Source organism: Ranitomeya variabilis, chromosome 1, assembly GCF_051348905.1.
Source record: "Ranitomeya variabilis isolate aRanVar5 chromosome 1, aRanVar5.hap1, whole genome shotgun sequence".
Lineage (NCBI taxonomy): Eukaryota > Metazoa > Chordata > Amphibia > Anura > Dendrobatidae > Ranitomeya > Ranitomeya variabilis.
This window is the reverse complement of record NC_135232.1, coordinates 337,987,416-338,014,085: the sequence shown is the minus strand read 5'-3', so window position 1 is coordinate 338,014,085 and position 26,670 is coordinate 337,987,416. Positions and strand designations below refer to the sequence as shown.

Here is a 26,670-nt window from a genome sequence, read left to right as displayed (position 1 = left end):
AGAAAAATAAAAAGGTCATGACTCTTCAAAGAAGGGGAAAAAATAAATATGAAAATGGAAATTGGCCGCGGTGTGAAGGGGTCGAAGCCATGTAGTGCAGCAGTATTCAATACTACCATCCATTTTATTTATTTTTCTAAAAGCGCTCTTCTTACTTGACTCTCTCTCTGACACCAAATCTTACATGGTGTATACTGCTTATTCTTAGGCTATTTGGATTACATTTATGGACTTCGCAACATATGTGTAATGCGGCGTCCCAGGGTCCTGGTCGTCGCAGTGGTATTGTTTTCCTCTTGGGGAGAGTGATGCTACGTTTGGAGGCAAAGAAAGATAACTGCATCCAGGTACCACAAACATGCAACACATTTCACACTCCAGACCACCAGGGGAAGCTTCTGCTCCTATTAGGTCACTCCCCATATATATATAACTGGTAGTCTGTAGGGAAAGTTAGTCAGTTCCAGACAGAAGTTAGTTCCTGACAGAGCTCCAGACAGGAGTTCTGTTAGAACGTTCCAGACTAGAGTCTGAGGAGGATGGAAGGTCAAAGGAGCTGTGCATGCCCTCAGAGCTACAGCTCCCAGAAAGAGACATTGAAAGGCAGAATTGTATTGCAGCGAGCGTGAAGGAAAGCAAAGCAAAGGAGAGGATACCAGAAGGGGACCAGCCCCGCTCAAGCTGTCTCCTTCTGAGGCGCAACATCCCAGTAGCCGGAACACTGAGGGAGTAAGGACCTCTACACCTTATTTCAGAGACCGGCAGGACAGCTAATTGCAGGTAAATCTGTCCGCACCTACACCCAGGAGGCACGTTGACACCTACAGAGCCGGGTTATCTAAGAGACCCTATAAACAGGCTCAAGTCACCAGTCAGGTATTGTCCTATCCTATATGGGGGACAGAGAGAGTGAAACATTGCATCTGTGAGACCCTTATGTGAAGCCATAGGCAGTAAGGGACTACACCACCGCAGCGCAAAGGAAGGCGACTGATTTCCACCTGGACAAGGGATCTCTGGACTTGCCTCCGAACTGGCTGGACTCTGCCTGCGCTGTGATCTGGTGCCCTGTACTGTGGATGCTGAAGTCTTCAGTAAAGGTAAAGAGACTGCAACATTGTGTCCTCGTTCTTCACTGCGCCATTCATCATTCACCATCTACACACCAGGAAGCCTGGGGACATACTTCACCTGTGGGAAGGTATGCCATCTAGCTGCCATAACATCACACCAGCGGACCCCTTAAAGCAGCGTCGGTCACCCTGACCGAATACCACAGGTGGCGTCACGAACATTCCCCTTAAAGACCTTTCCCTTTTACACCGTGACATCCCCCTGTGAACCGAAGGACCTGGTACCGAGCACCCCACGGCCCTTGGGGGGCGATCCATCTAACACTCGGCTTTAACATCAAACTGCTGTAGTTTGTCAATATTGTCCTCTTTGTTTGTGACCTGGATATTGTAACGTTCTTATTTTCAACTGCCTGGTTGTCATACCAATATGTATTAACTTGCAGGGGCAGTCTATTTAGTGAATCACCGACACTGTAATGCTGAGGCAATGGTCCTAAATTCTCAACAAAGAATTTACAACAGAGTTTATAAAGGTGATTACACTTACTTACAAGCAAAATAATCACTACACGCATATGACCGTCAATTAGGGCTTCTGCAGAGTCCCAATGGACAGGAAACTATAGGGCTGATAACTATTGATATACTGTTTTATTGCTTTATGAAATAGTACCATATATTAGGCTATTAAGTGTGGCACGGTTTCCGTCCTCCTGATCTAGTTATGTCTTATCTAAGTTTAGGACCATGATAATGCAATTACTCAAAGGGAAATAATAGTCTTTTAAGAAATTCTGAGCAAACATTCGGATTCATTGAATAACACTGCCCACATTACAGAAAACTATCACATGCCCTGTGTTATTTATGAGAGGCTGGTCACATGCCCCTCCTTGTGTCATACATGTTGGGCCCGAAACGCTGGTGATGACTGATCTTAACACCATGAATGAAGACATCAACTCAGATCTTCTAACAACAATATATTAAAAAGTAACTTCATGCGTCGTTTATAGCACATTTGGAGAAATAACATGGCCAAACCATCTTGTTGTGATTACAAACATATGACCTTAAGTCCATACTCACAATGTAGCATAAATGCTATTTTTTTTTGTGCAGAAAATACGCTGTGTCAGTTGAAGCAAAATGAAAACTCATGCCCACTGCTGTGCATTTATAAACACAACTGCGTATTTTTGTTGCGTATTTTCTTGAGCCTGTAAAGCCTGAAAATAAGGCATATAAAATACTGTTACTTTTTAAGTGCAGAATCCCAGTATTTCTGCGCTAAAAAAACACGTAAAAAAGAGGAAAATACATAAAATATGCAGCAAAAATGCAATAATCAGAGCATGTTGCTATTGTGCATTTTGGAGCATAGGAAAAAAAAGCACTGTTTTAGCTTGTGAGAACATGAAGAATAGACACGACAGATGTGTAGGTGTTAGATGTGCAAAGATACAGATTAGATAGATAAAGACAGGGAAAGATAGCCATCACATACCTAATAATAATGTGGAGCTTATCCCGCAGCTTTTTAGGACAACTGCAGAAAAATCTAACATGGCAGACCTTTTCAACAGTTATCATCTGTCAAAACAATGTGTCACAAAAAGACAGTGATGTTTGGCAAAAAATTGGTCTAAATTGGCCATATTGGCTCTCCAAATACGTAATATATGACCAACGTTAGCACCAACTTTGTATGAGCTCTGGAAATATTGTGCATATTTATTCATTTTCAGTAATGCTAGGTAATTTCCATTCTTTGTAATCAGCCTATAAAACATACAGTGTATAGACTGTGTTTCCCCATCTTTACATACATGAGACCGGGATAGGGTTAAGACAAAAGAATTAAGAATCTTTGGTTATTACCCTGATCCTTAATAAAATGTATTATCTCATTGTGTACCCAATAATAGAAGATCTCAGAGCAGGAGCCACATAAGCCCATTCATCCTCATGTACATTTTCCAGAATACAGCAACATATGTCAGTATGTCATACAGGAACCAGTGTCAATTTTTATATGCAATATGCACATGCTGACACGTGGCCAGAAATTCTTTTTTTTCCTGATTCTGTGGATGAAAACGTATGTGTGCAATGTATCATATTCCTAGTATGTAGTTTACTAATGTGTAGATTTTCTTTATTAGTCATTAATATGATAGGTGAAGAAAAAACAAACAGGTCCTGGTGCATTCACGGCATGGGCAACGCAGGCTCTGTCCACACAGGGATGCTGGTGTAACTGAGGCCTGTGGTGCCACCTGCTCAGGCAGAATGGGTGTGTGTGTGCTCAACAGCAGAGTAATCACCTCCCTTGCCTTTTTATTTTTTGTCTGCACAGCTTATCACAGACAGTGTTTCTTTCACTGTTATCTGTAAAATAATGATAATTACAGGCAAAATTAACTGTATAAGCTTCTTATCATGGAGGTCTTCATTTTTACAGACAGGTAAAAATAGTGACCAATTTTTACAGACTGTCCTGGAATTTCTGGACCGTTGGCAACCCTGCCTGTTCTGGACAAATGGGTAGTAGCACACCGTACTTAAAGGGACAGCAGCATTTAACCCTATTCACTAAATACATGATGCTTTTGTCATGTAAGACTAATTTCTAGCAACCCCACTGTTAAGGGAAAGTTTCCAGCATAATTGAAAACTCAGTGTTTAGATCTTGTGGTGCTGCATATTCTAATTAGAATGACTAGTTGGAATGGCATACACTTAGTGCTGAGTAGTCCAGCCCAGATAGCCAATACCACGCCCACAGAGGCATGCTTATGAACTCTGTAGTGCCTCCTTCCTGCTTCCAAAATCATTGAAATGCCTAGAGACCACCATGACTTCAAGCATGAAACTGTGCCGACCCAAAATCTGACCAACCGAGTGCTTAAGTTCCCTCTGCTATCTCACAGCACTCCTGCTGCACTGCTGTGTATAGTCCTGAGCCTGCAAATACTGGCATATCTACAGTCAACTTCTTCCTATGTGCCACTACTTTCCGGCTGAGCATTGTACACAGCAGTGCAGCAGGTGAGATCACGGACGGAAGTGCACGCACGGTCGGTGGCGCACTACACAGACTATATCCACGCCTCTGTGGGCATGATCAGCTAGCTGGGCTGTACTGCTCAGTCATTCTGACTAGTCATACTAAATTGAATATTCGACACCACAGTGTAAAAAACTTGTTTTACAATAATGCTGTAAACTTTCCAGTGATTACAAATTCAGTGCATGAAATAGTTAATAGGGGTAAATCCTGCTGTCTGGTTCCCTTTAAACTCCAAGTGTACATCTGGGAGTTCTTGGCTCACTCCTTGTGCTCTGGTGCTTCTCTTGTTACTCTGAATCTTGTGACTTATCTTTAACTGAACTTGTAGTATGTGACCCTGGCTATTTCCCTCAACTACGGTTTTGTCTCATAAATCTGTTCCTAGTTTGTTCTTCCTGTTATTACCCCAGCTAGTATCATCATCCTTGCCACAGGCTCGTTCTTTCGGCTAGAAGCCACTCTATAGACACAACCCAGGGACCCCTTTGTAAGTCCAGATACCTGTGTAGGGGTTAAAGAGTTAAGGCAGAGGTTCCTGTGGCATCTGCTACATCGAATGGAGGGCACAGGGTCTGTCAGAGGTACTCTGTTAGAGCTGATGGACCTCTGACAGACATGAGTATGAAATTATAAGTATTAACTAGATGGTAGCCTGATTCTAACGCATCGGGTATTCTGGAATATGTATAGTTTATTTATGAAGATTTTAGAATAATACATTGAATACACAGGATTCGGCCGGCCGCGACCAATTAGCGAAGCGTGGTTCAAATCCCGCGCCAATTCGCGTCTGGACTGCGCCTGTCGCTGATTGTTCGCGGCCGGCCACGTAGTATATAGCACAGCCACGTAGTACATAGCACAGCCACGTAGTATATTGCACAGCCACGTAGTATATAGCACAGCTACGTAGTATATAGCAGCCCACGGAGTATATAGCACAGCCCACGGAGTATATAGCACAGCCACGGAGTATATAGCACAGCCCACGGAGTGTATAACAGCCCATGTAGCATATAACACAGCTCTCGTAGTATATAACAGCCCATGTGTTATGACCCCAATGGCGAGGGTCTCAGAGGAACGTGGAAGTCTGCAGAATACAAAAATCCAGCTCATAGGGCAGTGGTAACTGGGTTGACCATATATCTACTCCTAACGCCAACACTAGAAGTAGCCGGGGATCATTCCTACGTTGATTCTAGATGACACGCGCCAGCCGGAGAATCTAGCTACCCCTAGTAGAGGAAAACAAAGACCTTTCTTGCCTCCAGAGAAGGGGACCCCAAAGCTGGATAGAAGCCCCCCACAAATAATGACGGTGAGGTAAGAGGAAATGACAAACACAGAAATGAACCAGGTTTAGCACAGAGAGGCCCGCTTACTGATAGCAGAATAAAGAAAGGTAACTTATATGGTCAACAAAAACCCTATCAAAATCCACACTGGAAATTCAAGAACCCCCGAACCGTCTAACGGTCCGGGGGGAGAACACCGGCCCCCTAGAGCTTCCAGCAAAGGTCAGGATATAGATTTGGAACAAGCTGGACAAAAATACAAAACCAAAACAAATAGCAAAAAGCAAAAGGCAGACTTAGCTGATATAACTGGAACCAGGATCAGTAGACAAGAGCACAGAAGACTAGCTCTGATAACTACGTTGCCAGGCATAGAACTGAAGGTCCAGGGAGCTTATATAGCAACACCCCTAACTAACGACCCAGGTGCGGATAAAAGGAATGACAGAAAAACCAGAGTCAAAAAACTAGTAACCACTAGAGGGAGCAAAAAGCAAATTCACAACACCCATGCACGCCGCATATAACAGCCCACGTAGTGTATAACACAGCCCACTTAGTATATAGCACAGCCCACGTAGTATATAGCACAGCCACGTAGTATATTGCACAGCCACGTAGTATATTGCACAGCCACGTAGTATATTGCACAGCCCACGTAGTATGTTGCACAGCCCACGTAGTATATAGCAATGTGGGCATTATATCCCTGTTAAAAAAAAGAATTAAAATAAAAAATAGTTATATACTCACCTTCCGTTAGCCCCCGGATCCAGGTGAAGCGTTTACCGATGCTCCTCACGCGCTCCCAAGAGTGCATTGCGGTCTCGCGAGATGATGACGTAGCTGTCTTGCGAGACATCTACGTCATCATCTCGCGAGATCGCAATGCATGGAGCGGTCACCGAAGCGTCACGAGGAGCGGGAAAGGCCTGTTCCTGATCCGGGGGCCGAGTATATAACTATTTTTTTTTATTTATTATTTTTAACATTAGATCTTATTATTTTTAACATTAGATCTTTTTACTATTGATGCTGCATAGGCAGCATCAATAGTAAATAGTTGGTCACACAGGGTTAATAGCAGCGTTAACGGAGTGCGTTACACAGCGGCATAACGCGGTCCGTTAACGCTGCCGTTAACCCTGTGTGAGCGCTGGGGAGTATGGAGCGGGTGCTGACTGCTGGGAGTAAGGAGCGGCCATTTTGCTGCCGGACTGTGCCCGTCGCTGATTGGTCGTGGCTGTTTTGCTGCGACCAATCAGCAACTTGGGATTTCCGTTACAGACAGACAGACAGAAAGACGGAAGTGACCCTTAGAAAATTATATAGTAGATCAATGTACAAGAACAAACATGACATCATTTCCTATTTAAAAGAGCTGTCCAGAAACAAAATGTTGCTTGGAAATGTAAATTATTTAGACTAATTAATGCATTTTTTTTTTATTTTGAAGGCAGTATATTTTTTATTTACCCAAAAAGCTAACTCCTTTGAAATATGTGATGTACAGCTAGAACTGACTAATAAGATCGAGTGCATAAATACTAATTGTGTAAAGCATAATTATAATACTATTTGCTTTCTTCCAGGTTGATGAATTCTGCAAAAATATTAATAACCAGGTAACAAACAAAAATTGTAATCTCATTTTCTTGAAGAAAAAAAATGTTGGTAATGACAAATCACACATTTTTATTTGATCCTCAATTAAAGCAGATTTTACAATCATTGTGGGATGGATGAAAAATGCTTCATGGAAAATGGGACAGATTGCATACATACGCGTATAGTGTATAGAAATTACCACGATGGACCAGCTTTACGTTCAAGTAGTTCTTGTTAGGCTTTATTTTGTACTATTGACAATGTTAGATTTGTGGGAATTACTTATCAATGGCATTTTAAAGATGTTGCCAAGCAGGAACAATTTTTTGACAAAATTCACAAAAGGGTTTAAGAAGACAAAAACAATCAAGCAATGCTCACCTCAACGATCTCCCACTGGTCACATTCCGATGCTGCTCGAGCTCCCTGCCAAACTATATTTCCTGCGAAATTGTGGTCAGCCAATCACTCGCTCAGGTAGGTGCCCACTGCAGCCAGTGATTGGCTGAGTGGACAATTCCTAGGACATTTCCTGTGTGTCTAGATTTGACCAGTGTGTACATACCAGAGGAAGCCCTTTAAGTGTAAAAACAGATGCAGTGGAGTCCCTTGACAAAAATTCACTTCTAGCCAACACAACCCCTATTAAAATGGCTCATCTAGGAATCAAAATATTTGTAATAATCAGTGATTATTGTACATTGTGTTTGATCTTGAGAATCTCTACAGGTGCAAAGCCTTCTGTCGGATTTCATCCCTGAGAAGGTTCAGTATTTGAATAACCTTCTAAAGGTCAGTAGATATTTCTAAATAACATATAAAAATGTATTGAGAAATTAGTGTTCCATCTCTAGTATTTAAAGGGGTTTTGTGGGACCATTTTATAGGGCCTAAGAACTAACAGCCAGGTATTTGCTAACTACCAGCCTGTTCTACCCTGCGCTGACTCAGAGTGGTCATGGACTGCACCTACTGATGATTCTTCTGCTCACATTAACAGAGTAGCTCTTCCTCTTCCAGGCTGCTCTGTCGACAGAGTGTGACAGCCAAGGTTATGCTCATTTACAGCCACCTTCCTGCCCTTAGGCAGCAAAGGCCAGCTGTCAATCAACATGACACTGGCAGTCACACCCTGTCAACAGAGCAGAGTGGAAAAGAAGCAGGTGCTCCATCAATGTGAAAACGCGGAAAACGCAGGATCGCCAGCCGCAGTGGTCTGTGACGACTCTGAGCCAGCAGAGGTAGGTAGCGGGCAGGCCACTTATAAACCCCTTAACGACATAGGTTTATAGAGAAGGAAGACATGATATGGAAGGTGAACCATTTTTACATCTTTTTTCCTTCTGTGCATCTCTTCTCTTGGCCTGTACATGTATAGGCTATTACTAATAAGAGGCAGACTGAAAACATGTTATAATTGGGATTTCTTGTGGTAAAAGAATGGGTTTTTTTTATCCTGGAAAGGCGTTGAGTTACTGAAATACAATGGAATGTTCCAATCCAGTTTCAAAACAGCGCAGTATGTGGGCTGTGTGAACAGACTCATCACATGTCAGCTAGAGGTGCAACGAAGAATTCAACACATGTGCCGGTGGGGGCAAAATCACTGTGCAAAGCCCAAGACCAATATTACCGCCATACAGTGACCATATGGTGATAGATACCAGTCCTGCAGGACATATTACAGCCCATATACAAGATCACAGGAGCTTCAACGGGATCCACATGCAGCGCCAAATGGGTAGAGCCAAATCAGAAGGCAGGTGGGTGCTCACAAGGCTAGAGAGCACAGCCAAATAGGAAACATTAAGAGGATAGCGGCACACCACTGATGAAAAAAATGTAAAAAAACTTTATTCAGGCATAGCAAGCCATATTAAAAACATGAAAAGCCTTACGCTTTTCAGGTACATGCAGCACCCTTAGTCAAGGGAAATAGGAGATCACAGAACAGTTACAGGTAGTGACTTACAGCTGATGTTCTTTCTAATGGGGTTGTTCACATTTCCCATCTTTTCCATCTGGCCCAGAACATAATGATGAATTCTTCCAGCCACGGCTCATGTGCAGAGATAAAAACAAAGACACATCTGACTTCTCACATTTCCAGCACCGTCCCCATCTATTCACAACCTGGACAATCTCCTCATCCTGCTGATACCCCAGCAGTGGGCTCCTGCTGCCATATGCGTCCCTATTAGGCTACTTTCACACATCAAGTTTTCGCTGTCAGGCTCAATCCGGCTAAATTTAAAAAAATCGGATCCGGCGAATGTTGCCGCCGGATCCTTTTTTTTCCCCATAGACTTGAATTAGAGCCGGATTGCATCGGATGACATTGCGTTTCGTCCGGTTTTCGCCGGATCTGGCAAATCTGCCATTTCCAGTTTCTGGAAAAAACATCCATAGCAACGTTTTTTGTCTCCGGCGAAAAAGCCGGAAGCACCAGATCCTGCGCTTCCGGCTGTTTGCTAGAATGGAAGCCTATGGGAGCCGGAAGGTGCCGGATCCAGAAAATGACTGATTTTGGCACCGGATTCCGTTTTTGTAAACTGAGCATGCTCCAATTTTTTTTTTATCCAATTATCTGGATATGTTAGTCGGATCCATCGAAAAAACGGATCCGTCGCATCAGTTTTTCACAATCTGCGCCGGATCCGGTTTTTCCAACATTTGCCGGATTGTGCCTGATGCAAAAAACCTGATTTGTGAAAGTCGCCTTAATGCACCTGCTGTGTTGCACATAAATAGTGCTCCTCTTATTCCCCCACATAATAATGCCCACCACGGTGCCCTTTACATAGTAAATGTCCTATTTGTGCAGTGGTTCTCAACCTTTCTAATGCCGTGACCCCGCAATACAGTTCCTCATGTTGCGGTGACCCCCAACCCAAAAAATAATTTTGGTGGCTACTTTAAAACTGTAATTTTATTAGTTATGGCATAGACACTCACCCTGCTCGCCCGCCTGATCTGCCTTCTGCCTCCACCTGCTCATCCATCGCCCCCAGTCAGAAGAAAAGAACAGCAAAAGCGATGACCTCCAAGACCACCCAACCTGAAACAGCGAGAAGGGTTATACCACAGTGCCCACCGGATGGGGTCACACAGGGGAGAATGAGATACAGCTAATCACATGGGAGAGGATTAGATACACAGCTCAGCAGACTGTATCACACAGGAGAGGATTAGATACAGCTCAGCAGTCAGTATCACACACTATAAGATTAGATACACGGCTCAGCACAGTATCACACAGGATGGGATTAGATACAGCTCAGCAGTCAGTATCACACAGTATAAGATTAGATACACAGCTCAGCAGACAGTATCACACAGGATGGGATTAGATACTGACTGCTGAGCAGTGTATCACAGGATAGGATTAGATACAACTCAGGCAGTATCACACAGGATAAGATTAGATACAGCTCAGCAGACAGTATCACACAGGATAAGATTAGATACAGCTCAGCAGATGAGATCACAGGATAGGATTAGATACACGGCTCAGTAGTCAGTATCACACAGGATAAGATTAGATACACGGCTCAGCACACAGTATCACACAGGATAGGATTAGATACATGGCTCAGCACACAGTATCACACAGGATAGGATTAGATACACGGCTCAGCACACAGTATCACACAGGATAGGATTAGATACACGGCTCAGCACACAGTATCACATAGGAGAGGATTAGATGTACAGCTCAGCAGACAGTATCACACAGGATAGGATTAGATACATGGCTCAGCAGACAGTATCACACAGGAGAGGATTAGATACATGGCTCAGCACACAGTATCACACAGGATAGGATTAGATATATGGCTCAGCAGACAGTATCACACAGGAGAAGAGTAGATACATGGCTCAGCACACAGTATCACACAGGAGAGGATTAGATACATGGCTCAGCACAGTATCGCACAGGAGAGGATTAGATACATGGCTCAGCACACAGTATCACACGGGAGAGGATTAGATACATGGCTCAGCACACAGTATCACACAGGATAGGATTAGATACATGGCTCAGCACACAGTATCACACAGGAGGGGATTAGATACATGGCTCAGCACACAGTATCGCACAGGAGAGGATTAGATACACAGCTCAGCAGACAGTATCGCACAGGAGAGGATTAGATACATGGCTCAGCAGACAGTATCGCACAGGAGAGGATTAGATACATGGCTCAGCACACAGTATCGCACAGGAGAGGATTACAAACAACTCAGCAGATGGGATCACCGGAGAGGGGAGAGACTCACCCTGCTCTTCCGTCATCTGCAGTCCACCCCCGCGTGACACACAGCACGCTGCTCTCTCTGCTCCGGAATGAGGAAGTGGAGCAGCGTGTGACGTCAGCCCTTCAAGCCGATTACCGATGCCGGCAGCCGCGTTCTTCCTGCATCCCTGGATTCCGTTGCCAGATACGTGCCACAGATTCCGGATCTGTCCTGGCTGCACCAAACAAGAAGGGGGGACGTCGGAAGTTGGTATCTCCCTAGATCCGATGCGCGATCGATTCATTTTCCTGCGGGGATCCCAAAGCTATGCCGGGAGTAAAGCTAGCAGTCCAGGCATACGGGGGAAGGTGGATGGGGAGGTGAGAGAGGTGGCGACCCCTGTGTTTTGGTCGTTCGACCCCCCTCGGGGTCGCGACCCCCAGGTTGAGAACCGCTGTATTTGTGCCTCTTAGATGGTAAGATTGCCCGGAGAAAATATTAATGCCCTCTGTGAGTACCCTATTAAGTAGTAAAGCCTACAGTTTGCCCTATAGAAAGTAATAATGTCTCCTCTAAGCCGTTTTGACTATTGCAACACCTCAAGCTCCCCTATAAAGTAATAATGTCTCTTAAGTGAACATTCAAATTTTATAAAGTAACTAAACTTGGAACCTATTCTTTTTAATTTGAGAAGCACCTTAATTGCCTGCAGATCAGTTGGGTTCCGGGTCCTAAGACCCCACGACTCCATAGACCCCCGAAAGGTGTCCAGCTCAGCAGACAGGAGTGCACTAATACTAATAATACTATGCTGAGATGAGAGTGACTCTTGATGAACCATATGGATGTGCCTGTGGCTGTATCAGTAATGGGCACAGACCTCCATTTCAACTCAGGTGCCAGAAAGGTGGAGATGGCGTACTGCTAATGGCTGGTATTATTACACATGAGTAAGTTGGACCTTTTTGGGTTGAAGATGGACTCAAAATCAACTCCCAGACCAACTGGCAGTTTTTAGAAGACACTTTCTGTAAGGCCGGTTTCACACGTCCAGATAATTCCGGTACCGGAGAAATCGGTACCGGAGTTATCCGTGTCCGTGTGCTCCACTGAGGACACACACGGACCGTGCAGGAGAGACAGCGCTACAGTAAGCGCTGTCCCCCCTGCGTGTGGTGCTGAAGGCGGCATTCATCTGTTCTCCCCTGCAGGAGAGAAGAGATGAAAGATCAAGTTTTTGTTCTTTTTTGTGAAAAATAAAGTTTGCTGGTGACCTCCCGCCTCCACCCCCTGTGCGCCGCCCGGCCCCTTGCATTGAAATACTCACCCAGCTCCCGCGATGTCTCCTCTCAGCGCTGGCAGCTTGTCCTGTGTGAGCGGTCACATGGTACCGCTCATTACAGTGAGGAATATGCGCATGGTATGTGCACACGTATTCTTGAGGTCCTGCGGAATTACCGCGGATTTACCGCGGTTTTTGTTCTGATTCCACTGCGGTTTTACACGTGCGGTTTTCTATTATGGAGCAGGTGTAAAACAGCTGTGGATTCCGCACAAAGAATTGACATGCTGCGGAATGTAAACCGCTGCGTTTCCGCATGTTTTTTTCCGCAGCATGTGCACTGCGGATTGCGTTTCCCATAGGTTTACATGGTACTGTAAACGCATGGGAAACTGCTGCGGATCCGCAGCTGCGGAAACGCTGCGGATCCACAGCAAAATCCGCAGCGTGTGACCATAGCCTCATAATGGCAGGTCATCTTTAGAATTTGGTAAACATGGTAAAAGAAAAAAAAAAAATAGTAAAATTGCACTTGTTTTGGCAATTTCACCGCACTTTGAATTTTTGTCCCGTTTTCCAGAACATTACTTGGTAAAACCAGTTGTGACATTCAAAAGTACAACTCGTCCCGCAAAAAAACAAGCCCTCACATGGCCATATTGATGGAAAAATAAAAAAAGTTATGGCTCTGGGAAGAAGGGGGGCAAAAAACAGAGACGCAAAAACAGAAATACCCCTGGTCCTTAAGTGGTTAAGCTGCGATCATCCGATCTCTTTTGCATCAGCACTGCTATGTATAGCAGAAATCACAATCTCTTATGAATGCTGGCCACAGGCTGGTGTTCACAGTAGGATCGTACTGACGGGCACATAGGTCATCAGCAGACCCCGACTGTTGCGGCGACTCATGAATGCCTCACGATCACGACGGGCACACCAATGACAGCGTGGTATGAAATGTCCCCTGCCAGTGCGTGTTAAATACAGAGATTGACAGCGGGATTTAACAGGTTAACAGCCACGGACAGTATTTTACCTCAGTATTTGTAAGCCAAAACCCAGGAGTGGGTGATAAATACAGAAGTGGTGACCTGTTTTTCTTACACTTTTCCTCTGATTTTTCCTCTCCTGGTTTTGGCTTATAAATACTGATGTAAAGTAATTACCAATTACTGAACTTGTGAATGTAGCCTAACAGATAAAAATAAACTATTGAGATTGGAAATTTCCATTTGTCATTTACTTGCATAGTAATTTTGCACACTGATAGTTGCCCTATAATTCTTTATACATAGATATTTTACTAAGAAAGACAAAACCTCACTTTTCCTTTCTGATATAATCAGATTTCAGGTTTATTAACCTTTTGGATTGAGCAATAACACTGTAGTTGCTGAATAATAAAATTAATTATCAAAAATTCAAATTGCCTAATAATTGTGCACATAGTGTCGTTAGCGGCTAGCTTTATTTCTTCTTTGAACATAAATCCTCTGCATTCCAGTGAGCTTCTTAATACTTTTAACCAAGAGGCAGTGATCCTGTGAGTTTATTGACCCCCCAAACTGTCTCACTATGTTCAAGACTGTTAGGTGTTCCGTTAGCATGCAGCACTTTATTTTTCCATCAAAATGATGGACACCTCAGCAGAACCCAATTAAATATTAATTGGGTCCATGAGGAACTGCTGATGTGCATTGTCCAATGAATCCCACACTGCGTTGGGCTTTTTATTTATAACAGAAAGCATAGCACAAATGTGAATATTGCCTATATCAGAGCTATTAATACAAACAATGAATATTGAAAAAGGTTGTACCCAATCAGCCTTTGTCAGGTAAACTTACACTGAAAGATTATCGTGATACAAGCGTTCTTAGAAAAGCATGCTTAAAAATCACAATTCTCCACTGTGCCCTGACATGCGCTGGCAAGAACAATGACAGCCTGTGCGCATGGAATGATCTATTAATGATTGTTCAATGAGCATCATTTAGCGCGGTCTGACAGGCTTTTAAACAACTGCCGATGGATAAACATATACTGATTGGTGATGTTTTAGTGCTACCGGGAGGTCCATGTAAATAGTCCCTAGTACACCAACATGCAAAAATTTGGTTCTCATCAGCATTAGCTCAACTGCATTGCCATACAATCCCTATTTACTTATATTAATATGGGCCAGGTGTCTATCATGGTGTTCATCATTTTAATGGAACAAATTGTGCAGTATTTTTTTCCTGTAAAAGTAACAGATTCTGTGAGAAAGTTGCTACCACTGATATGAACTTAGCATAACCTAATTTCCTTTCTTGACAGAGTGATGTTTTTAACGTTAAAGATCTGACGTCACTTCATTCTGAGTTGAACATTCCCATTCCTGATCCTCCAAATCCTGAGGCTGAGGTGAGAGGCTGGGCAGAGAATTAAAAAATCAAACTCAAAGTGGTATTCCCATCTTGTACAGTGGGTACGGAAAGTATTCAGACCTCTTTAAATGTTTCACTTTTGTTTCATTGCAGCCATTTGGTAAATTCAAAAAAGTTAATTTGTTTTCTCATTAATGTACACTCTGCACCCCATCTTGGCTGACAAAAAACAGAAATTTTTGCAAATGTATTAAAAAAGAAAAACTGAAATATCACATGGTCATCAGTATTCAGACCCTTTGCTTAGTATTGATTAGATGCACCCTTTTGAGGCAGTACAGCCATGAATCTTCTTGGGAATGATGCAACAAGTTTTTCACACCTGGATTTGGGGATCCTCTGCCATTCTTCCTTGCAGATCCTCTCCAGTTCCATCAGGTTGGATGGTGAACGTTGATGGACAGCCATTTTCATGTCTCTCCAGAGATGCTCAATTGTGTTTAGGTCAGGGCACTGGCTGGGTCAGTAAAGAATGGTTACAGAGTTGTTCTGAATCCACTCCTTATTGTGTGCTTATGGTCATTGTCTTGCTGGAAGATGAACTTTCAGCCAAGTCTGAGGTCCAGAGCACTCTGGAAGAGGTTTTCATCCAGGATATCTCTGTACTTGGCCACATTCATGTTTCCTTTAATGACAACCAGTCGTCCTGTCCCTGCAGCTGAAAAACACCCCGATAGCATGATGCTGCCACCACCATGTTTCACTGTTAGGATTGTATTGGGCAGGTGATGAGCAGTGCCTGGTTTCCTCTACACATACCTCTTAGAATTATCACCAAAAAGGTCTATTTTCTTCTCATCAGACCAGAGAATCTTATTTCTCATAGTCTGGGCGTCCTTCATGTGTTTTTTAGCAAATTCTATGTGGGCTTTCATATGTCTTGCACTGAGGAGAGGCTTCCATCGGGCCATTCTGCCATAAAGGCCCGACTGGTGGAGGGCTGCAGTGATGGTTGACTCTGTGGAACTTTCTCCCATCTCCCTACTGCATCTCTGGAGCTCAGCCACAGTGATCTTGGGGTTCTTCTTTACGTCTCTCACCAAGGCTCTTCTCCCACGATTGCTCAGTTTGTCTGGACAGCCAGGTCTAGGAAGACTTCTGGTGGTCCCAAACTTCTTCCATTTAAGAATTATGGAGGCCACTATGCCCTTAGGAACTTTGAGTACTGCAGAAATTCTTCTGTAACCTTGGCCAGATCTGTGCCTTGCCACAATTCTGTCTCTGAGCTCCTTGGCCACTTCCTTTGTCTTCATGATTCTCAATTGGTCTGACATGCACTGTGAGCTTGAGCTGTGAGATCTTATATAGACAGATGTGTGTCTTTTTGAAATCAAGTCCTACCAGTTTAATTAAACACAGCTGGACTCCAATGAAGGAGTAGAACCATCTCAAGGAGGATCACAAGGAAATGGACAGCATGTGACTTAAATATGAGTGTCTGAGCAAAGGGTCTGAATACTTATGACCATGTGATATTTCAGTTTTTCTTTTTTAATAAATATGCAACAAATTTCTACATTTCTGTTTTTTTTCAGTCAAAATGGGAAGCAGAGTGTACATTAATGAGAAAAAAAATGAACTATTTTGAATTTACCAAATGGCTGCAATGAAACAGAGTGAAAAATTTAAAGGGGTTCTGGACATAGATGCAGTTCCCATTGGTGGGATCTGTACGATAGATTTGTGACATATCCTGTGGCTCTATCTTGAATGTAAGATGGGAATACCCAATTAAGAACTATAATCAAGAACAAAATATCTGAGATTTTAGATGCTTTAACCACTTCTTAAATTCATATTTTTATGTCAGGACACAAAAATGGAAACTGACAAAGAAGAAAAGAAAGGTAACCTACCTAACATACATATAACCAAAAGTAACAGTCATGATATGTCATTTATTAGTCTATTTGTTGTTATTTTAGCTCCTAAATGTGGATTCTTGAAAGAGAATGAGAAGCTTCAGAAAGTACTAAACATTGTCCTACCTGAGATTAGAACTCTGAGAGAAGGCTGCGCTTTGGTAAAAACTGCAACAGTGTCTTCAATATGTGGTTTGGGGGCAAATTTTAGTAGCAAGGCAAAACCTGTATTTTTTGTTGTTGTAGATTATCACCTGGATCAATTATCTAATTCCAACAATTGAGGATGGAAATGATTTTGGAGTGTCAGTACAGGTACATAAATCTATATTCGTGGACTTACGTCACATTTTTTTTCCACTTATCCAATACAAGTAACGAAAAGAAACGAATATTAAATTCATATTTTTTTCTATCTGTACAACAGGAGAAGGTATTAGAACGTGTCACTGCTTTAAAAACAAAGTTGGAAACCTCACAGACCAACATCTGCAAGTATGAATCAATGTTTTGCCCTAATTCCTTCACATTTTTTACCATTGATTCTGTACAATGAGTACTGTAAGAGCTTGGCGAAATCTAGAAACAGGACTACTCTATGGAGGTGCAATTCCAAACACAACTCATGGCTACATGAATAATCACATAAATAATAGTATAGATGTTCTACAGTGGCTTAATATTACCTATTAATCTCAGATTCCCCCATAAATGTCTACAATAATCTTTGTTACGGTTTCAATCTGAAAATGAACATATTTTTCTCTTTTCAGGTATCTTACTGAGAGAGGAGATGCTGTTGCTAAAGCGTCTAAAGAAACACATGTGGTGAGAAGCTTTTTTATTTTATTTCCTTAAAGGGATTTTCCAGGTTCTAGGGCAAAGTCTACAGTCACACAGAGAGAAGGCAGACTTTGCTGTAGAACCTGAAATGTGACAGTGCACATGCCGTCATGATTTCCAAACATTGCCAGTTCAAGGGAGCAGTCACATAAACGCATGAACATGATTTGCATATGTGTGGTCACAGGCATGCATTCAACATTGTTCAATTCACTTCTACTGAGAGACCTCAAGAAAAATGAATTGTACTCAGGTGAGACAAACCAGAACAAGACTGCAAGTATGCAAATCCCATAAATGTGGGTATGTAACCTCTAGAGCTATATATGTTCTTTATCTTGGACCCCATCCGAGTATTTATTCCCCATCCTGGTATATATGTCCCCCATCCTGGGCCCCAACCTGGTATATATATATATACCCCATCCTGGTATGTATGTCACTTATCCTGGTATATATATCCCCCATTTTGGTATGTATGTTTCCCATCCTGGTAAACATATCTCCCATCCTGGTATATATGTCCCCTATTCTGCTGCTGTTCTTCAACCACTTCCCAACAAGCGTCATATATATGTAGAAATCAGGAGCTGCATTCCTGCACAACGCCCTATATATACGGCGCCACTATTTCAAGTCACTGCTCTACGTCACGCAGTGACTGAGTTAAGATGGCTGCGGTGTCTGACAGCAGTCCATCCCTGCACATCACCCTGGGCGTCTGTACCCCCCGCGTCGGCGATCGCTGTGATTGGCTAATCAATTCTGACCAGCCATTCACCGCAATTGTCACAATAAAGTTGTAAAAAACCAAACATGTGAGATGCTGTGTTTGGAGCACCAATGATTAAAACCCTTTGGCGCTGATTGGTCAGTAACTATTGTTCAGCCAATCAGCGCCAAAGGGGTTCATCTGAAATAGTCATCACCACTCTGCAGACCATCTTTACCTCAGAGTTGGCATGCAGAGTGGTTGTAGACCCCTTGTGTTGCCCTGAGAGATAGAAATTCATTGGTGGTCAGAGGGATCCTCCTGCAATCTGTATCCAGCCTCTTGTCTCCTGCAATCTCCTGTGCGGTCTGTGTGACTGATCTGTGATCACAGCATCAGCAGTTCCCCAATGCCTATTGCAGTCCTCCCCCCTAATCCCCACCACTCCCAGTTGTATTTTTTGTGCACTTTTTTTGCACTTTTCTCATGTCTCCCCACTGTTTTGAAGAATTAAATAAAAATGGTCCATTCGTGAAGGCGCTATTCACCAGAGGAAGTATATGCTTTCCTTGCCTCCCAACACAGATTCAGGCAGTGAGGAAGATCCCAGATTCATCTATTTCTCCTCCTTCTCCTCATCTAGTGAGGAGGGACCCCCAGCAAGGCTCCCTAGGATCCAGGCAATCCCTACAGCAATCGATCCTGTATGGTCAAACCCCCTCCCCCGAAAACTATCAGTCTGTTATTCCATATTTCAAGGTCAGCTCAGAAATCCAATTTAATGTTACAGGCTTCACTGAAATGTTATGGTGGTCCAGACAAATCTGTATGCTCAACAATTTTTCACCAAAAATACCAAGTCATCATACCCCAGATGGACCCCTGCAAATGTAGCATCAAATTATGACATTTTGGGGCATTGTGCTGCATATGGGCATAGTCAGAAAACCAGATTTTCGGCAATACTGGAGTACTGATATACTGTACAGCATAGCGGTATTCCGCATGGCCATGACAAGGAAAATTGTGGGAAAATTGTGTGGGAATTGCTGCTCCCACTGCTGGATAAGGGTTATCACCTCTACATAGATATATTTTACAGCAGCATCCCACTTTTCAAGACCCTTTCTGCCAGACGTACAGTTGCATGTGGCACTATGCCAAAAAATCAGAGAGGCCGTCCTAAGCCACCAATTGGGTAACTGCTGAGAAATGGCGAAAGCAGAACCCAATGCAACGACAACATGCTGGTGGTCAAGCATAAGGACAAGGGGGATGTCCTTCTCTTTACCACCATACACCGTGACAACAGCTCCCTTGTCACTGTCAGAGGTACCACAACACAAGTCTGAAAGCCAGATTGTGCCTTGGATTATAATAAGTATATGGGGGAATAGATCTCTCAGATCAGGTCCTCAAACCACACAGTGCCATGAGAAAAGCTGAATTATGGTACAAAAAATTGGCCATGCACATTGTACAGATGGCACTGTACAATGCTTTTGTGCTGTTTCGATCTGCAGGAAATATGGGGACCTTCCTTCAGTTTCAGGGAGTAGTCATCAAGGCCCTTATGTTTGGCACTCAGGAAGATGCGGGTCCCAGTACTTCTGAAACTGATGGTGCCCATATCATCGCAGGTCAACATTTTCCAGCAGAGGTTCCCCAAACAGCAAAGAAGTGAAGAACACAAAAAAGGAATATGCTCCAAGAGAGGATTCCAAAAGGACACAATTTACCATTGTGAAACTTGCCCTGAGAAACCTGGCCTTTGCATTAAGGATAGCTTCATAGTGAACCACATGTCCACAAATTCATAAAATTTGTTTTTATCCTGTTTACATAACACACTTTTATAATCTGATGTACTCAGCACAATTTACACATACTACCATATTATAAATTCATACACCAGTAAAACCAAAAGCATTATTATCATTACTATAACTATGCCTCTAAGGGTATGTGTCCACGTTCAAGAAACGCTGCGTGTTTGACGCTGCGCAGAGCCGCAGCGTCAAACACGGAGGGTCCAGATGTTACAGCATAGTGGAGGGGATTTTATGAAATCCCGTCTCCACTATGCGTGGTAACACGTATCCGGCAGCCCTGCGATTCCGGACATGCTGCGTGTCTTTTAAGATCGCAGCATGTCCGTGTACCTTGGGGCGACGCTGCATCGCCGCAAGGTATATCACAGGGCCCTATGTGTGGGGTGCGATGATGCCGGATGTGTTCAATGAACACATCCGGCATCATCGCGTCACAGAAGGGGCGGGGCTTAGGGCGGAGCGGGTTTGTCGCTCCGTCCAAACCGCCGGCCATCCTGAAGGTGGAAACATACCCTAAATAAAATCCTTGAGGGGTGTGGTTTCCAAAATGGAGTCACTTTGTGAGGAATTTCTACTGTTTAGGCACATCAGGAGCTCTCCAAACGCGAAATGGTGCATGCAGACCATTCCATCAAACATTGTGCTTCAAACTGTCACTCCTTATCTTTTGAGCACTGCTGTACAACAAAAAGTGGTTTCCCACCACATATGGGGTATCGGCGTACTTAGCGGAAATTGTACAACAATTTTTGGGGTCCATTTTCTCCTGTTACCCTTGTTAAAAAAAAAAAAAAAAACATTTTTGTGGGAAAAATTTGATTTTTTATTTTTACAGCTCAACATCAGATATATCTGTGAAGCACATGAAGGTTCAAGGTGCTCACCACACATCTAGATAAGTTGCTTGAGAGGTCTATTTCCCAAAATGGGGTCATATGTGTGAGATAGCCACTGTTTAGGCCAGGTCTGTGAAGTTGGTGTCCATTTTGGTGGCGTTTAAGTAAAACACACCAACTCCTACTATATATTACATTGGGTTCAATAGTTCAGTGCAAGATGTGCTGTAAATGTTTCATAATGATTTGGGAAAGTTATGAAATGTCCTATGAATGTCTGTTCTATTTCTGATCTAAGGATCTCAGCCTTTAGTTGAGATGAATCTGTGCTGCACTTTGTAGTGAGGCAGTGCGGCGCAGTTGGAGTCGTGGCGTTGGAGTTGAGTCGGAAGTCAGGGAAATTGAGGACTTGGAGTCGGTGGTTTGGCTTATCGACTCTACAGCACTGGTTTAGGCACATTAGAGGCTCTCAAATGTGACATGGTGCACTCAGACCATTCCATCAAAGTCTGCTCCCGAAAAAGTCACTCCTTTCCTTCTGAGCCCTGGCATGCACCCAAACAGTAGTTTTCTCCCACATATGGGGTATCTGCATACTCAGGAGGAACTGCACAACAATTTTCCTTCTGTTAGCCTTGTTAAAATATTTTTTGGGACAAAAATGGGATTTTTTATTTTTACGGCTGAATGTTATAAATTTCTGTGAAGCACCTGTAGGTTCAATGTGCTCACCACACATCTAGATAAGTTCCTTGATTGCTCTAGTTTCCAAAATGGAGACACTTGGGGGGGTTTCCACTGTTTAGGCACATCAGGGGCTCTCCAAACGCGACGTGGTGTCCACTCTTGATTCCAGCCAGTTTTGCCTTCATAAAGTCAAACTGTGCTAATTCCCTTCCGAGCCCTGCTATGCTCCCAAATAGTGTTTTTTCCCCACATGTGGGGTACCAGCGTACTCAGGAGAAACTGCACAACAAATTTGGAGTCCATTTTCTCCTGTCACACTTGTGAAAATAAAACAAATTGGTCTAAAGTATTTTTTTCTTTAAACTTAAATGTTCATTTTTTTCACATTGCTTCAGTTACTGTAAAGAACCTGAAGGGTTAGTAAACTTCTTGAATGTGGTTTTAAGCACCTTGGGGGGTGCAGGTTTTAGAATGGTAAAATCACTTTTGGGTGTTTCCTGTCAAATAGACCCCTCAAAGTCACTTCAAATGTGATTTGGTCCCTAAAAATAATGGTTTTGTTAATTTTGTTGGAACAATGAGAAATCACTGTACAATCTTTAACCCTTCTACCTGCCTAACAAAAAAAAATAAAATATGTTTCAAAAATTGTTCTAGTGTAAAGTATACATGTGGGGAATGATATTTATTAACTATTTTGTGTGACTTAACTCTTTGGTTTAAGAGTATAAAAATAAAAAGTTTAAAAATTGTGAAATTTTCACCAAATTTTCAATATTTTCACAAATAAACGCAAGTCGTATTGAACAAATTTTACCACTATCATGAGGTACAATATGTCTCGAGAAAATGATCTCAGAATTGGTGGGATTCGTTGATGCATTCCAGAGTTATTGCCTCATAAAGTGGCACTGGTCAGAATTGAGAAAATTGGCCTGGTCAAGAATGGGAAAACAGGAATCGGGATGAAGGGATTAATGCATAGTAAAAAAAATTATTCTACTCACCTTCCCTCTGCTCCCCCACCGCACGGTGTCCTCTCCTGAAGCTGGCAGCTGACTACATTATGCAAGCCATAGGATCACTTGACGTCACTGCCATGCACCTCTAGTCATAAGCACGCCGACATCAGTTGCTGGCCTCTGATTTGCTGTCAGTGTGTATAGCAGCGCACAGACTCAATGGGTGGACACACATCCAGTTGCAGCTTGCTCTGGCAGGCCCCTCAAGTTACACGCCTGGTCTCTGGTCTTCTAAGAATCCCATTGATTCCCCATAATCAGAAAGTACTGGAGGTGAGAGGAGATGACAGAGAAAGCCCCATCTCCCTCCCTAACTACTGAGAAGCTGTGGTGATCATGTACTATATCTTCTAAGGTGTTATGGTTGCAGACTGACCTATCCCTGATCCAGATATTATAGCAGGAGCTGTCAATAACCACCAGACTCCTGCAGTTCCTGCCCCCTCATTGATGATGTATACGTAGACCATTCTATAGGAATTACTGTACTGTACCTCCTACTGATAGAATACAGGTATTTACTAAAATAGATATGTCAGGACCGCTTGTAGGTTGTTCTAAAGTTATATATTTATTTTAATACTATAATATTTATACATTCTATTTTCTCAACCCAGATGGATTACAGAGCTTTGGTTCATGAAAAAGATGAAAGTGCATTTGTAGATCTTAAGCTAATTCTGACTGATGTGAGGAACATCTACGTAAGTTTACTCAACTATTACTCTCTCAATCTATTATCTTTTATATCATAGTATGATAAGGAAAACAATACATTGTAGAGTTCCCAGTGAAGACAAAGGCAATGCACAAGCATAAAAATATTTTATTAGAGAGTTTTTCTGATTATAGAAAGTAATGGCATATTGGTAGGATATGCAATCACAATCACAGGGATCTGCTGCATGGTCCCTTTCTCTTATGTTAGGATGCAATGTTAAAGCAGTGCTACAGCCACTTCAAATTCAAGATCGTGGGGGTCCTGGCAATCAGACCTCCAATTACAGGTGCTTGTCACATAATTAGAATATCATCAAAAAGTTAATTTACTTCAGTTCTTCAATACAAAAAGTGAAACTCATATATTATATAGAGTCATTACAAACAGAGTGATCTATTTCAAATGTTTATTTCTGTTAATGTTGATGATTATGGCTTACAGCCAATGAAAACCCAAAAGTCATTATCTCAGTAAATTAGAATACTTTATGGCACCAGCTTGAAAAATTATTTTAAAATCTGAAATGTTGGCCTACTGAAATGTTCAGTAAATGCACTCAGTACTTGGTTGGGGCTCCTTTTGCATCAATTACTGCATCAATGCAGCGTGGCATGGAGGCGATCAGCCTGTAGCACTGCTGAGGTGTTATGGAAGCCCAGGTTGCTTTGATAGCAGCTTCAGCTCGTTTGGATTGTTGGGTCTGGTGTCTCTCATCTTCCCCTTGACAATACCCCATAGATTCTCTATGGAGTTAAGATCAAGTGAGTTTGCTGGCCAATCAAGCACAGTGATACTGTTTTTTAAAACCAGGTATTGGTACTTTTGTCAGTGTGGACAGGTGCCAAGTGCTGCTGGAGAATGAAATTTCCATCTCCAAAAAGCTTGTCGGTGAGGGAAGCATGAATGGCTCTAAAATTTCCTGGTAGACGGCTGAGCTGACTTTAATCTTGATAAAACACAGTGGACCTACACCAGCAGATGACATGGCTCCCCAAACCATCACTGATTGTGGAAACTTCACACTTGACCTCAAGCAGCTTGCATTGTGTGCCTCTCCACTCTTCCTCCAGACTCTGAAACTTTGATTTCCAAATGAAATGCAAAATTTACTTTCATCTGAAAACAACACCTTGGGCCACTGAGCAACAGTCCAGTTCTTTTCCTCCTTGGCCCAGGTAAGACGCTTCTGGCGTTGTCTATTCGTCATGAGTGGCTTGACACAAGGAATGTGACACTTGTAGCCCATGTCCTGGATACGTCTGTGTGTGGTGGCTCTTGAAGCAATGACTCCAGCAGCAGTCCACTCCTTGTGAATCTCCCCCAAATTTTTGAATGGCATTTTCTTAATCCTTTTAAGGCTTCTGTTATCCTGGTTGCTTGTGCACCTTTTTCTACCACTCTTTTTCTTTCCACTCAACTTTCCATTAATATGCTTGGATACAGCACTCTGTGAACAGTCAGTTTCTTTAGCAATGACCTTTTGTGGCTTACCCTCCTTGTGGAGTGTGCCAGTAAGTGCTTTCTAGACATCTGTCAAGTCAGTAATCTTCCCCATGTTTGTGGAACCTACTGAAACACACTAAGGGACCTTTTTAAATGCTTAGGAATCCATGTTTTTTTGTTCATTATTCTAATTTATTGAGATAATGACTTTTGGGTTTTCATTGGCTGTAAGCCATAATTATTTATATTAACAGAAATAAACACTTGAAGTAGATCACTCTGTTTGTGATGACTCTATATAATATATGCGTTTCGCTTTTAGTATTGAAGAACTGAAATAAATTAACTATTTGATGATATTCTAATTTTATGAGAAGCACCTGTATTAGAACGCCATGGCATATCTTAGAGACTTGTGATTTCTCTCTGTGCAAATCCCTTTAATTAATTATTCTTATCTTCATAAATTGGTATTGTAGAATAGTGATTGTAAATGCAAGCAATTTTGCCAATTACCGCTTATTAAAATTTTCAGGTGTTCTGATATTGACACTTTTCTTTTGCTTTTAGCTTGTTGCCTTGTAGACCAATCACCACTGCTAGATAGCACAACATGCGCTGTTCTTACAATTTATTTACTATTGAGCTTGTTAGCACTATTTTGAGGCTAGCCGTTATCCACTAATACTGGACAGCTTCAGCGCAGTGCTTACAAGCTAGACAATGAGTTACAAAGAATAGAAGATTGGTAATATTTCAAACAGCTGCAAATTTTACTAATCAATAAATTGCAAAACCTCTTGTTTTTACGCATGCTATCAGTCAATATCCAAATATGAATTTGGGAATAACTGTTTAAGTACAGTGCAGAGTTTTATCAAAATAGTTCAACTAAAAAGTTGTAGAGTTGTCCAAAGAAACCAGTCAAATTCCAGCTACATTTTTTTAGAGACCTTGGAAAGCAAAGAGCTGTAAGTAATTAGTGTGGGAAATTTACTCTTGGGCTAAACTGACCTATTATCTTTTGATGCTATAGTATAGTATATATGTATATCATCAGACATACCCATCTTCTGTGATATATTCCCATAAACATAGCCTACAAATTTGTCATTTGGCAATGTAATGCAAAATGTAAAATTGTGAAATGTGTGTCTGAAAAACAGTATGATAAGTGAAGGTAGCATTATAAAGAGATAAAGTAAAAATTGATTTTGGCGCAGTATTTTGTAAAATAATGCTATTCATATATTGTTTGCATTTTATTTCAGATTGAAATATTTGATATTATTCTGAAAAATTTTGAGAAAATCACCAATCCTAAAGGAGAAGATAAAAATACGATGTACTAATCTGAGCCACTTAACTGGTATCTGGTACTGAATCGACTTATACATTTTCCTTCAGAGGTCCTTGAAATTATGTTTCCCTCTTCACTAAATACAGTGCAATCAAAAGAATAAAATGAGAATACTGTAGTAATGAGTTTGCCTCCATAGTGGTCTTTATAATCGATTACAATAGTATCCTGTAGAAGTAAGCACAAGGGAAAAGGGGAAGCTCAAAGATCATTCTAACTATCCTGCATTAACATTGGACAAAGATAACAAACAAAATGTCTGCCTTGTTTCTTGTCTTCAGATTAATTTCCCTTTTTATTTTTTTAGAAAGGACTTATGGAAATTAAAGTTGCCTCGGATTTCACAA

General features: G+C 42.2%; 1 protein-coding gene across 1 annotated transcript in view; it reads left to right on the top strand.

The window, feature by feature from the left end:
• PSME2 (proteasome activator subunit 2) overlaps positions 1 to 26,448 on the top strand; it is a 35,170-nt gene extending 8,722 nt beyond the window's left edge. The window contains exons 2-11 of the mRNA XM_077299496.1: positions 7,040 to 7,072; positions 7,785 to 7,847; positions 14,896 to 14,982; positions 16,816 to 16,852; positions 16,931 to 17,028; positions 17,114 to 17,182; positions 17,295 to 17,362; positions 17,641 to 17,695; positions 23,417 to 23,503; positions 26,235 to 26,448. Of these exons, the coding sequence (XP_077155611.1) occupies positions 7,040 to 7,072; positions 7,785 to 7,847; positions 14,896 to 14,982; positions 16,816 to 16,852; positions 16,931 to 17,028; positions 17,114 to 17,182; positions 17,295 to 17,362; positions 17,641 to 17,695; positions 23,417 to 23,503; positions 26,235 to 26,315 (678 nt within the window). The 3' untranslated portion in view covers positions 26,316 to 26,448. The remainder of the gene's footprint in view (positions 1 to 7,039; positions 7,073 to 7,784; positions 7,848 to 14,895; positions 14,983 to 16,815; positions 16,853 to 16,930; positions 17,029 to 17,113; positions 17,183 to 17,294; positions 17,363 to 17,640; positions 17,696 to 23,416; positions 23,504 to 26,234) is intronic.
• Positions 26,449 to 26,670: the final 222 nt, after the last annotated feature.